This window comes from Rana temporaria, chromosome 5, assembly GCF_905171775.1.
Source record: "Rana temporaria chromosome 5, aRanTem1.1, whole genome shotgun sequence".
Taxonomy (NCBI): domain Eukaryota; kingdom Metazoa; phylum Chordata; class Amphibia; order Anura; family Ranidae; genus Rana; species Rana temporaria.
The window spans coordinates 336,820-350,380 of record NC_053493.1 but is presented as its reverse complement, the minus strand read 5'-3'; the positions used below and the strand labels follow the sequence as shown (position 1 = coordinate 350,380).

Sequence of the window (13,561 nt, the reverse complement as noted above, 5' to 3'; positions counted from 1 at the left end):
GTCAGTGTGACGGTCAGTGTGAAGGTCAGTGTGATGGGCAGTGTGATGGTCAGTGTGATGGTCAGTATGAAGGTCAGTGTGATGGTCAGTGTGATGGTCAGTATGAAGGTCAGTGTGATGGTCAGTGTGATGGTCAGTGTGACGGTCAGTGTGAAGGTCAGTGTGATGGGCAGTGTGATGGTCAGTGTGACGGTCAGTATGAAGGTCAGTGTGACGGTCAGTATGAAGGTCAGTGTGATGGGCAGTGTGATGGTCAGTGTGATGGGCAGTGTGATGGGCAGTGTGAAGGTCAGTGTGATGGGCAGTGTGATGGGCAGTGAGATGCTCAGTGTGATGGTCAGTGTGATGGGCAGTGTGAAGGTCAGTGTGATGGTCAGTGTGATGGTCAGTGTGATGGGCAGTGAGATGCTCAGTGTGATGGTCAGTGTGATGGGCAGTGTGATGGTCAGTGTGATGGTCAGTGTGATGGGCAGTGTGAAGGTCAGTGTGATGGGCAGTGTGATGGGCAGTGTGATGCTCAGTGTGATGGTCAGTGTGAAGGTCAGTGTGATGGTCAGTGTGATGGCCAGTGTGATGGGCAGTGTGATGGGCAGTGTGAAGGTCAGTGTGATGGGCAGTGTGATGGGCAGTGTGATGGGCAGTATTATGGCCAGTGTGATGGTCAGTGTGATGGGCAGTGTGATGGCTGATGTTCCATCTTAGAGCTCCAACCAAGAATGATGAGCTGCTCATATACCAGCTCAGATAAAGGACTCAGCAGCTGCTCCTTAGTGCACGGCACTAGCTGGATGTTTGGAGACGCTCCAGAGCTTGATATATCAATGATTGGTCAGAGCAACTACTAATTGCGCATCTCTGTCTGTAGTAGAGAAACTGTTACCGGTAACTATGTATATTCTATTCCTGGCTTCAGTGCAGTTCAAGCTTATAGTCTGATGTGAAAATTAATGTACATTTTTATTATTGCAATATTACATACACAGAGCAACTTCAACAGTGCATGTCTGGCTGAGCTGCACAGATTCCTGCCTGCAGTACAGAAGATGGCTCTATCATTATGGGCGCATCTACATCCAATTCATACCACCAAATAGCCCAACTGACCAACGAGGTCCAGGGAAAACCATGTTCCCTGTAACAACCCAACCACACAGAATTCACAACACCCCATCAGTACCCCATTCCACCGAACACCCCATCAGCATCTGTTCACCCAACACTCACAACCACTCATCAGCACTCTATCCATCAAACAGCCCATCAGTACCCCATTCCACCCAACGCTCCCAACAACCCATCAGAACTCTATCCACCCAATACCCCAAACAACCCATCGGTACCCTATTCCACTGAACACCCCATCAGCATCTGTTCACCGAACACTCATAACCACCCATCAGCATTCTATCCACCCAATACCCCAAACAACCCATTGGTACCCTATTACACTGAACACCCCATCAGCACCCGCTCACCCAACACTCCCAACCACCCATCAGCATTCTATCCATCCAACACCCCAAACAACCCATCAGCACTCTATCCATCCAACACCCCAAACAACCCATCAGCACTCTATCCATCCAACACCCCAAACAACCCATCAGCATTCTATCCATCCAACACCCCAAACAACCCATCAGCACTCTATCCATCCAACACCCCAAACAACCCATCAGCACTCTATCCATCCAACACCCCAAACAACCCATCAGCACTCTATCCATCCAATACCCCAAACAACCCATCGGTACCCTATTCCAGTGTTTCTCAACTCCAGTCCTCAAGGCGCCCCAACAGGTCATGTTTTCAGGCTTTCCATTATTTTTCACAGGTGATTTAATCAGTTTCACTGCCCTAGTAATTACCACAGCTGTTTCATCTGAGGGAGAACCTGAAAACATGACCTGTTGGTGCGCCCTGAGGACTGGAGTTGAGAAACACTGCCCTATTCCACTGAACACCCCATCAGCATCCTGTTCACCCAAAAATCCATCAGAACTCTATCCACCCAATACCCCAAACAACCCATCAGCACTCTATCCACCCAATACCCCAAACAACCCATCAGCACTCTATCCACCCAATACCCCAAACAACCCATCAGCACTCTATCCACCCAATACCCCAAACAACCCATCGGTACCTCATTCCACCCAACACCCCATCAGCATCCTGTTCACCCAACACTCCCAACAACCTGTCAGAACTCTATCCACCCAATAACCCAAACAACCCATCGGTACCCTATTCCACTGAACACTCCATCAGCATCCCGTTCACCCAACACTCCCAACCACCCATCAGCATTCTATCCATCCAACACCCCAAACAACCCATCAGCATTCTATCCATCCAACACCCCAAACAACCCATCAGCACTCTATCCATCCAACAACCCATCAATACCCTATTCCAACGAACACCCCATCAGCATCCCATTCACCCAACACTCACAACCACCCATCAGCACTCTATCCATCAAACAGCCCATCAGTACCCCATTCCACCCAACACCCCATTAGCACCCCATTCACCCAACGCTCCCAACAACCCATCAGCACTCTATCCACCCAATACCCCAAACAACCCATCAGAACTCTATCCACCCAATACCCCAAACAACCCATCAGTACCACATTCCACCAAACACCCCATCAGCACCCTGTTCACCCAACAATCCCAACCACCCATCAGCACTATATCCAGCTGTAGGCAGGTAGCCTACATCGGTACCCTAAGCACATTTTGTCATACTGTATATATTTGTGTTTCTTCACATAGGTGTACGCGGGGGTATCAGTTTTTTTACTTTCTGTAAACAAAACCTAACTGTGCCAGCCACTCTCCCGTCCAGCCACTCTCCCGTGTACTAGAATTGATCTGGATCCTAAGGGGCTCCGGAGAACGCTGGGAGAAACGCATGGGGAACATATGCAACTAGAGCAGTGTTTCTCAACTCCTGTCCTCAAGGCACCCCAACAGGTCAGGTTTTTAGGCTTTCCATTGTTTTGTACAGGTGCCTTGATCAGTTTCCCTGCCTTAGTAATTACCACAGCCGTTTCATATAAGGGTAATCCTGAAAACATGACCTGTTGGGGCGCCTTGAGGACTGGAGTTGAGAAACACTGAACTAGAGACCTGCTGGGACCTGGGGGCTGCTCTTGAACGCTGATTTGCCAGAAGACCCCAAGAACGTGGTACTTTTTTTCTCCCAAAGAGACTTCACCTGTGCAGGTAACTTGGGGCAGCCACAGTTAGGTTTCGTTAACAGAAAGTAGAAAAACGGATACCCCCGCGTACACCTATGTGAAGAAACACAAATATATACAGTATGACGAAATGTGCTTCTGCTAGGATCTATAAGTGCTCCACTCACTCTGAATATTACAAAAACGCAGACTAAAAATGTCCTAAAAACCATGCAGTCCCCTGGTAATCCCAATATTAGATAACAAGTAACAAAGAACAGTCCGTGCGTCGTGTAATATCAATCTTCTTCATCCAAAAGAGTAAATAAACCGTGCAATATATTCCAAAAGTGTGAAAATGTCCACATGCTGTGCTTCTCTGATATTCCACTCAAAAGGTGCTTCACACACCCTGGGCCAGATTCAGCAAGCATTTACGGCGGCGTTTCTCCAGATACGCCGCCGTAATTTCAAATCTGCGTCGGCGTATCGTTACGCCGATTCTCCAAGGCAGATACGTCTAAAAAATAGGCTTCCTCCGCCGACGTAACTTGAATGCTGCGGCGTATAATTGTGTGCAATATTACGTTGGCCGCTAGGGGCGCTTCCGTTGTTTTCGGCATAGAATATGCAAATTACCTAGATACGCCGAATCACAAACGTTCGTGCGCCCGGCGGTAGTTTTTTACGTCGTTTGCGTAAAGGCTTTTTCGGCGTAACGTTGCTCCTGCTATTATGGACGTCATTCCCGCTTAGAAATTTGAATTTTTTTTACGTCGTTTGCGTAAGTCGTTCGCGAATAGGGCTGGACGTAATTTACGTTCACGTCAAAACCAATACGTTGTTGCGCCGTACTTGGGAGGAATGCACACTGGGATATGTACACGGACGGCGCATGCGTCAATCACGTCAGGTCATCATAGATTTACATAAAACACGCCCCCCTTCCACATTTGAATTATGCGCGCTTACGCCGGCCCCATTTACACTACGCCGCCGCAACTTACGGAGTAAGTGCTTTGAGCAAGTGGAACTTACGGAGCAACTGCACTTGCTCCTGTAAGTTGCGCCGGCGTAGCGTAAATACGATACGCTGCGCCGCCGTAACATTGCGCGCCCCTACCCGAATCTAGCCCCCTGTGTGTCCAATTCCACCACCATTACCCGCTCACCTCCCGATTTAACTTATATTATGGGTCATATGTGCTTGACCCCGTAATGGGTGCTCAATGGATGTGGTCTAGACTCTCAGGCCCCGTACACACGACCGGATCTATCCGCTGGGATTTATCCGCGGATCAGTTCCAGCGGATAGATCCGGTCGTGTGTAGGCTCGAGCGGACAATTTTCTGCGGATAAAAATCCAGCCGACGGATTCCCAGCGGATAAAAATTTTGTAGCATGCTACAAAATCTATCCGCTGGAATCCAGTCCAGCGGACTGATCCGGTCGTCTGTACAGACTCACCGGATCAGTCCGTCCGCTCCCATCCCTCGCATGCGTCGTAATGATTCGACGCATGCGTGGAAGTATTTACCTTCCAGCGTCGCGCACAGCGATTTTTAATTTCTGCAAAAAAAAATTAAAAATCACTGAAAATTCAGAAAAAAAAAAAAAACGTTATTTTTTTGTTTCAGTTACAAAACATTGGCCCAGATTCACGTACGAGCGCGTAACTTTGTGCGGGCGTAGCATATCCTATTTACGCTACGCCTCCGCAACTTGGACGGGCAAGTGCAGTATTCACAAAGCACTTGCTCCGTAAGTTGCGGCGGCGTAGCGTAAATGGGCCGGCGTAAGCCCGCGTAATTCAAATTTGGAAGAGGTGGGCGTGTTGTATGTAAATCAATCGTGACCCCGCGTAAATGACGCGCCTAACGAACGGCGCATGCGTGCGCATGCTCAGTATCATGTCGAATTTACGCCCTAAGATACGCCAGGCCCAATGCCTGTGACGTGAACGTAACCTACGCACAGCCCCATTTACGTACGACTTACGTAAACGGCGTAAAAAGATACGCTTGCCGACGTCCATACTTTGCATTACCTACGCCTCATATAGCAGGGGTAACTTTACGCCGGACGTAAGCCTTACGTAAACGGCGTAGCGGCCGCAAGTACGTTTGTGAATCTGCGTATCTACCTATTTAAATTATTCAACGCGTAAATCTACGGAAGCGCCCCTTGCGGCCAGCATAAATATTGCACCCCAAGATACGACGGCGTAGGAGACTTACGCCGCTCGTATCTTGGCCAAATCTATGCGTAATTGATTCTAAGAATCAGGCGCATAGATACGACGGCTCACATTCGGATTTACGACGGCGCACGTGGAGATACGCCGTCGTAAGTCCGCTGTGAATCTGGCCCATTGTAAATAAGTACGTTTTCTCCTTCACTGATGGGCACTGATGGTACTGCACTGACGAGCACTGATAAGGCGGCACTGATGGGCACCGATGAGGTGGCACTGATGAGGAGGCAGCAGCCTTATCCAACCAAACCCCAAAATTAAGGAAAAAAGCCCAAAGAGAAATATGTCCGTGAATGGGGGAATGACTACAGATTGGCCCCATACCTGGAAATGTTACCACCAAACCCCAAACTTTTGAACTTGAGAATGAGGGACATTTCAGGGAGGTAGTGACACAGCAACGGGTGTAGCCAAACATGACAGTGGGAGGGGCTTAAGGGTCGTAGTTAAACAAAACCTGGGCTTCCTTGTACCTATAAAATATGGTTTGATTGCTCTGCCACAATCTGGAGTCTCCAGTGTGAATCAACTCGTAAGCCCTGTACACACGGCCGGGATTCTCGTCTGGAAAAAACCATTGGCTCGGATTCAAGAAGCAATTGCGCCTGCGTAACCATAGTTACGCAGCGCAATTGCTGACTTGCTCCGGCGTTACGAATGCTCCTGATTCAGGAACATCGTAACGCCGACTGCAGCCTAAAATCTGCGTGGCATAAGGCTCTTATGCCCACATATCTTAGGTTGCATTCTTGCGATGGCCGCTAGGGGGCGCTCCCATTGTGGTCAGTGTATAGTATGCAAATTGCATACTAACGCCGATTCACAATGTTGCGCTCCCCCTGCGTACGCAAGTTACGGAGTTTCCGTACAGCATCTTTAGCGTAAGGCTGCTCCTTCTAATAGCAGGGGCAGCCAATGCTAAACTATACCCGGCGTTCCCGCGTCGCGACGTTCGAATTTTACGTCGTTTGTGTAAGTGAATCGTGAATGGCGCTGGACGCCATTCACGTTCACTTTGAAGCAAATGACGTCCTTGCGACGTCATTTGCCGCAATGCACGTCGGGAAAGTTTCCCGACGGAGCATGCGCTCTACGCTCGGCACGGGAGCGCGCCTAATTTAAATGATTCCCGCCCCCGGCGGGATCATTTACATTGCAATTTTGCAATTTTGCCGGCGCGCCCTCGCAAATTACGGAGCTACTGCTCCGTGAATCGAGGGCAGCGCAAAATATTTGCGGGGGCGCAGGGCAAAATCGTTGCCCTGCGCCTCCGCAAATAGAGCGCAATTCTTTCTGAATCCGGGCCACTGTAAATAAGTACGTTTTCTTCTTCACTGATGGGCACTGATGATACTGCACTGATGGGCACTGATAAGGCAGCACTGATGGGCACCGATGAGGTGGCACCAATAAGGTGGCACTGATGATGGGCACTAATATGCGGCACTGATATGCAGCACGGATGGGCACTGATAGGCGGCACGGATGGGCACTGATAGGCGGCACAGATGGGCACTGATAGGCAGCACGGATGGGCACTGATAGGCGGCACGGATGGGCACTGGAGTCTCCAGTGTGAATCAACTCTTAAGCCCTGTACACACGGCCGGGATTCTCGTCTGGAAAAAAAACGTTTTTCCTGATGAGATTCCTGCCAAGATTTTCTTGCCGCCCGAGTGTACAGACGTACGATTCAAAAGAACCGCCATTCTTTTGAATGGCACAAACACGGTGATGTGATCGAGTACGACGAGCATGCACTTGTCACATGCCGTCCCGCCATCTTGCTTCACCCTACCTATGCCTTGGAAGCTACCGCGCATGCGTCAAAGTCATTTTGAGCATGTGCGGGTTTCCATGGTGACAGGTAAGTATACAGACGCTCAGGAAAACACTGCCGAGAATCACGACGAGACAATAGAGCGCAGGTCCTCCATTTTTCTCGACGAGAAACCTCAAAGCCTCGTACACTACGCTCCGTGTACTCGGCAAGAAAGATCTGCAGTTTTCTGGGCGAGAAAACCGTGTGTGTGTACGAGGCTTTAGGGAAAGAGATTGGAGAGAGGGAAGGAATAATGTTATATGGCAGGAAAGGTCACTATGGCACATGGAAGGCAGGAAGGATCACTATTGTACATACAGGGCAGGAAGGAAGGATCACTATGGCATTTGGAAGGCAGGAAGGATCACTATGGCACATGGAAGGCAGGAAGGATCACTATGGTACATGGAAGGCAGGAAGGATCACTATGGCACATGGAAGGCAGGAAGGATCACTATGGTACATGGAAGGCAGGAAGGATCACTATGGTACATGGAAGGCAGGAAGGATCACTATGGTACATGAAAGGCAGGAAGGATCACTATGGTACATGAAAGGCAGGAAGGATCACTATGGTACATGGAAGGCAGGAAGGATCACTATGGTATTTGGAAGGCAGGAAGGATCACTATGGTACATGAAAGGCAGGAAGGATCACTATGGTATTTGGAAGGCAGGAAGGATCACTATGGTACATGGAAGGCAGGGATGACCACTATGGTACATGGAAGGAAGGATCACTATGGCATTTGGAAGGCAGGAAGGATCACTATGGCACATGGAAGGCAGGAAGGATCACTATGGTACATGAAAGGCAGGAAGGATCACTATGGTATTTGGAAGGCAGGAAGGATCACTATGGTACATGGAAGGCAGGGATGACCACTATGGTACATGGAAGGCAGGAAGGATCACTATGGTACATGGAAGGAAGGATCACTATGGTACATGAAAGGCAGGAAGGATCACTATGGTACATGGAAGGAAGGAAGGATCACTATGGTACATGGAAGGCAGGAAGGATCACTATGGTACATGGAAGGCAGGGATGACCACTATGGTACATGGAAGGCAGGAAGGATCACTATGGTACATGGAAGGAAGGATCACTATGGTACATGAAAGGCAGGAAGGATCACTATGGTACATGGAAGGAAGGATCACTATGGTACATGGAAGGCAGGAAGGATCACTATGGTACATGGAAGGAAGGATCACTATGGCACATGGAAGGCAGGAAGGATCACTATGGCACATTGAAGGCAGGAAGGATCACTATGGCACATGAAAGGCAGGAAGGATGGATCACTAAGGCACATGGAAGGCAGGAAGGATCACTATGGTACATGGAAGGAAGGATCACTATGGTACATGAAAGGCAGGAAGGATCACTATGGTACATGGAAGGCAGGAAGGATCACTATGGTACATGGAAGGAAGGAAGGATCACTATGGTACATGGAAGGCAGGAAGGATCACTATGGTACATGGAAGGCAGGAAGGATCACTATGGTACATGGAAGGAAGGAAGGATCACTATGGTACATGGAAGGCAGGAAGGATCACTATGGTACATGGAAGGCAGGGATGACCACTATGGTACATGGAAGGCAGGGATGACCACTATGGTACATGGAAGGCAGGAAGGATCACTATGGTACATGGAAGGAAGGATCACTATGGCACATGGAAGGCAGGAAGGATCACTGTGGTACATGGAAGGAAGGATCACTATGGTACATGGAAGGCAGGTATAATCACTATGGTATTTGGAAGGCAGGAAGGATCACTATGGCACATGGAAGGCAGGAAGGATCACTATGGTACATGGAAGGCAGGAAGGATCACTATGGCACATGGAAGGCAGGAAGGATCACTATGGTACATGGAAGGAAGGATCACTATGGCACATGGAAGGCAGGAAGGATCACTGTGGTACATGGAAGGAAGGATCACTATGGTACATGGAAGGCAGGTATAATCACTATGGTATTTGGAAGGCAGGAAGGATCACTATGGCACATGGAAGGCAGGTATGATCACTATGGTATTTGGAAGGCAGGAAGGATCACTATGACACATGGAAGGAAGGATCATTATAGCACATGGAAGGCAGGAAGGATCATTATGGTACATGGAAGGAAGAAAAAGAGGGGCGAGATAACTCACCCGCGGCTCAGGCAGTGACATCCCGTGCATGCCAGACAAGGGGAGAAGGTGGAGCTGATGTAGCCTCCCCTCCTTTCCCAGGTGAGCAGACGGGGGATTTGGGGGGACTGTGCTGGCCGGGCACATAAGCGAGTCTCAGCTGCAGCGCGGCGCACACTGACAAGTGAAGTCCAGTGCCGGAACTTGATCCCGCGCTGGGCTCCACTGCAGGATTCACCCCCGATTCAGTACAGGTTGTCTCGCTCAGTAAGGGTCTGTCTCTTTCAGTGTGGCAGTAAGGGGCTGTCTCTTTCAGTGTGGCAGTAAGGGGCTGTCTCTTTCAGTGTGGCAGTAAGGGGCTGTCTCTTTCAGTGTGGCAGTAAGGGGCTGTCTCTTTCAGTGTGGCAGTAAGGGGCTGTCTCTCTCAGTGTGGCAGTAAGGGGCTGTCTCTTTCAGTGTGGCAGTAAGGGGCTGTCTCTCTCAGTGTGGCAGTAAGGGGCTGTCTCTTTCAGTGTGGCAGTAAGGGGCTGTCTCTTTCAGTGTGGCAGTAAGGGGCTGTCTCTTTCAGTGTGGCAGTAAGGGGCTGTCTCTTTCAGTGTGGCAGTAAGGGGCTGTCTCTCTCAGTGTGGCAGTAAGGGTCTGTCTCTTTCAGTGTGGCAGTAAGGGGCTGTCTCTTTCAGTGTGGCAGTAAGGGGCTGTCTCTTTCAGTGTGGCAGTAAGGGGCTGTCTCTTTCAGTGTGGCAGTAAGGGGCTGTCTCTTTCCGTGTGGCAGTAAGGGGCTGTCTCTTTCAGTGTGGCAGTAAGGGGCTGTCTCTTTCAGTGTGGCAGTAAGGGGCTGTCTCTTTCAGTGTGGCAGTAAGGGGCTGTCTCTTTCAGTGTGGCAGTAAGGGGCTGTCTCTTTCCGTGTGGCAGTAAGGGGCTGTCTCTTTCAGTGTGGCAGTAAGGGGCTGTCTCTTTCAGTGTGGCAGTAAGGGTCTGTCTCTTTCAGTGTGGCAGTAAGGGGCTGTGTCTTTCAGTGTGGCAGTAAGGGGCTGTCTCTTTCAGTGTGGCAGTAAGGGGCTGTCTCTTTCAGTGTGGCAGTAAGGGGCTGTCTCTTTCAGTGTGGCAGTAAGGGGCTGTCTCTTTCAGTGTGGCAGTAAGGGGCTGTCTCTTTCAGTGTGGCAGTAAGGGGCTGTCTCTCTCAGTGTGGCAGTAAGGGGCTGTCTCTTTCAGTGTGGCAGTAAGGGGCTGTCTCTTTCAGTGTGGCAGTAAGGGGCTGTCTCTTTCAGTGTGGCAGTAAGGGGCTGTCTCTTTCAGTGTGGCAGTAAGGGGCTGTCTCTCTCAGTGTGGCAGTAAGGGTCTGTCTCTTTCAGTGTGGCAGTAAGGGGCTGTCTCTTTCAGTGTGGCAGTAAGGGGCTGTCTCTTTCAGTGTGGCAGTAAGGGGCTGTCTCTTTCAGTGTGGCAGTAAGGGGCTGTCTCTTTCCGTGTGGCAGTAAGGGGCTGTCTCTTTCAGTGTGGCAGTAAGGGGCTGTCTCTTTCAGTGTGGCAGTAAGGGGCTGTCTCTTTCAGTGTGGCAGTAAGGGGCTGTCTCTTTCAGTGTGGCAGTAAGGGGCTGTCTCTTTCAGTGTGGCAGTAAGGGGCTGTCTCTTTCAGTGTGGGGTGCCTTTAGTATGGAGGTGACATTCATATTGTATTCTCTTCTGTCTCTCTATACAGTGTCTGACACCAGAAATCCTCTTCTCTGCTGCGAATCGATCCTCGGAATCAGGATTGGATGCGCAGGGATTCTCTGCAGTGTCTGGAGGATTGTTGAATTATGTTGCAGATCCAGAACACGTCTGTGACAGTCAAGGGAAATGGGTGACCAATGTCCTGAATACGGAAGGACGGGCAGAGGAAGTGACCCTACGTATATTGGCATCTATACTGCCTCACTATAAGGCTGAGGACAAGGTAAGGCCTCCCACCTTAGGAGAAGAGAGAGGGGCTTATTCTCTACGGGTGGGCAGGATATATATCGGACGCTCAGGCCCGGACTGGGACAAAAAATAGGCCTGGGCATTTTAGACTGAGCAGCCTGGGGGGGGGGGGGCACGGTGGCAGAGCTTCACGGCAGCGGTTAATGATGGGATGTGGGGTTCCAGCACCTTATACCTCTGGACCCCTTTACATTACACAGCACCCTGCACCTCTGGACCCCTTTACATTACACAGCACCCTGCACCTCTGGCCCCCTTTACATTACACAGCACCCTGCACCTCTGGACCCCTTTACATTACACAGCACCCTGCACCTCTGGGCCCCTTTACATTACACAGCCCCCTGCACCTCTGGGCCCCTTTACATTACACAGCCCCCTGCACCTCTGGGCCCCTTTACATTACACAGCACCCTGCACCTCTGGACCCCTTTACATTACACAGCCCCCTGCACCTCTGGACCCCTTTACATTACACAGCACCGCACCTCTGAACCCTTTACATTACACAGCACCCTGCACCTCTGGACCCTTTTACATTACACAGCACCCACGGTTTGTTACACAGACACCCCCCAAACAGTTCTGGACCCCCTGCATGTTACACAGACCTCCCTACAGTACAGACCCCCTCCCTACAGTACAGAACCCCTCTACAATATAGAGCCCCCCTACATTACATGAAGAAGAAAAGGTACAGCGCAATAAAATAAAAAAATAATAAAAATATATAAAAAAAATAAAAAATAAAAAATGTGAATTGAAAACCTGCACGGGAAGCGCAGGTTTATATAGGGGGTAATGAGATGATTGATTGAACACTGAAAACCAATCAACTAAATGTGATCAATGATAAAAGAATAGTATATGAAAATTAAACCAATAGATTTAGCATATCATTAAAAACTCTTATAAAGTGCCAAGGTGAATTTCACAAACCAATGTGCAAAAAAATAAGAATCAAAAATAAGTCTTTTGTGATACTAAAAGGAAAAAAAGAAGAAAAAAATGTCCACAGGTGATAATCAAATGAAGCGCTGTTTCTATAATATTCTAGACGTGACACCAGACATATCCTGAACAGACTCTCCACCAGAAAGAAGACACCCGGGTGTTGAAGTAATGTAGTCTCCTTACCACACTGTATGACCGCTACAGCGATCGGAATAAGCTCAGGTAAAGGGTCTCCCGCTGAGACTAGATGGTGAGGAATGGGTCCTGTGCTGTTGCCTCAAGAATCCAGCTCAAAGGGAAAAGGTACAAAAAACATCCCCCATAGCGTGATATAGTTTCAACTGGCGATATTTATTATAGCTGTAAAACTGAGTACACTCACATTTTGGGTTTAAAATATCATGCACATAGGAACCAGAGCGACTGGCTGCAACATCGAATCTCGGCGTCTCCTCCACACGTTCTCAGCGGGAGACCCTTTACCTGAGCTTATTCCGATCGCCGAGCGAGTAAGTTCTCTACACCTCGTTCTACCTTCAGCTCTGAATGTATGTAATGGTCGGTAGGGGGTGGAACCAAGGAACGGTGCTCGGAGGTGGGTAAGAAGTGAAACCAAGGAATGGTGCTCAGAGGTGGGTAGGGGGTGAAACCAATGAATGGTGCTCGGAGGTGGGTAGGGGGTGGAACCAAGAAATAGTGCTCGGAGGTGATTAGGAGTTGGAACCAAGGAATAGTGCTCGGAGGTGGGTAGGGAGTGGAACCAAGGAATGGTGCTCGGAGGTGGGGAGGGGGTTGAACCAAGGAATGGTGCTCGGAGGTGAGGAGGGGGTGGAACCGAGGAATGATGCTCGGAGGTGGGAAGGGGGTGGAACCAAAGAATGGTGCTCGGAGGAGGGTAGGGGGTGGAACCAAGAAATGGTGCTCAGAGGTGGGTAGGGGGTGAAACTAATGAATGGGTCTTGGAGGTGGGTAGGGGGTGGACACAAGAGGTGACTCAGAAGGAGGGAGTTCCTGCACATATTTTCTGAGAAAAAAAGCCCTGGACATGGGGTAACTTACACATAGAAGGGGCCATGGGTGTTGGCCCAGGAGCTTCCAGTGCTCTCCCAGGTAAGCTGAGTTGCACAAACCTCCCACCCAAAGTGACTCCGGTCACAATGTGACTCTAGTAGACTGAGTTATGATTGGTTGCTGTGGTTACTGCCTTTGGTACCTCCTCATTGGCCTTTATGCC

At 49.6% G+C, this 13,561-nt stretch overlaps 1 protein-coding gene across 1 annotated transcript in view; it reads left to right on the top strand.

Annotated features, from left to right (window-relative positions):
- The window catches only part of SLC39A4 (solute carrier family 39 member 4), a 76,458-nt gene that overhangs the window by 16,947 nt on the left and 45,950 nt on the right, over positions 1-13,561 (top strand). Inside the window, exon 2 of the mRNA XM_040352062.1 lies at positions 11,111-11,347. Within this exon, the coding sequence (XP_040207996.1) occupies positions 11,111-11,347 (237 nt within the window). The remainder of the gene's footprint in view (positions 1-11,110; positions 11,348-13,561) is intronic.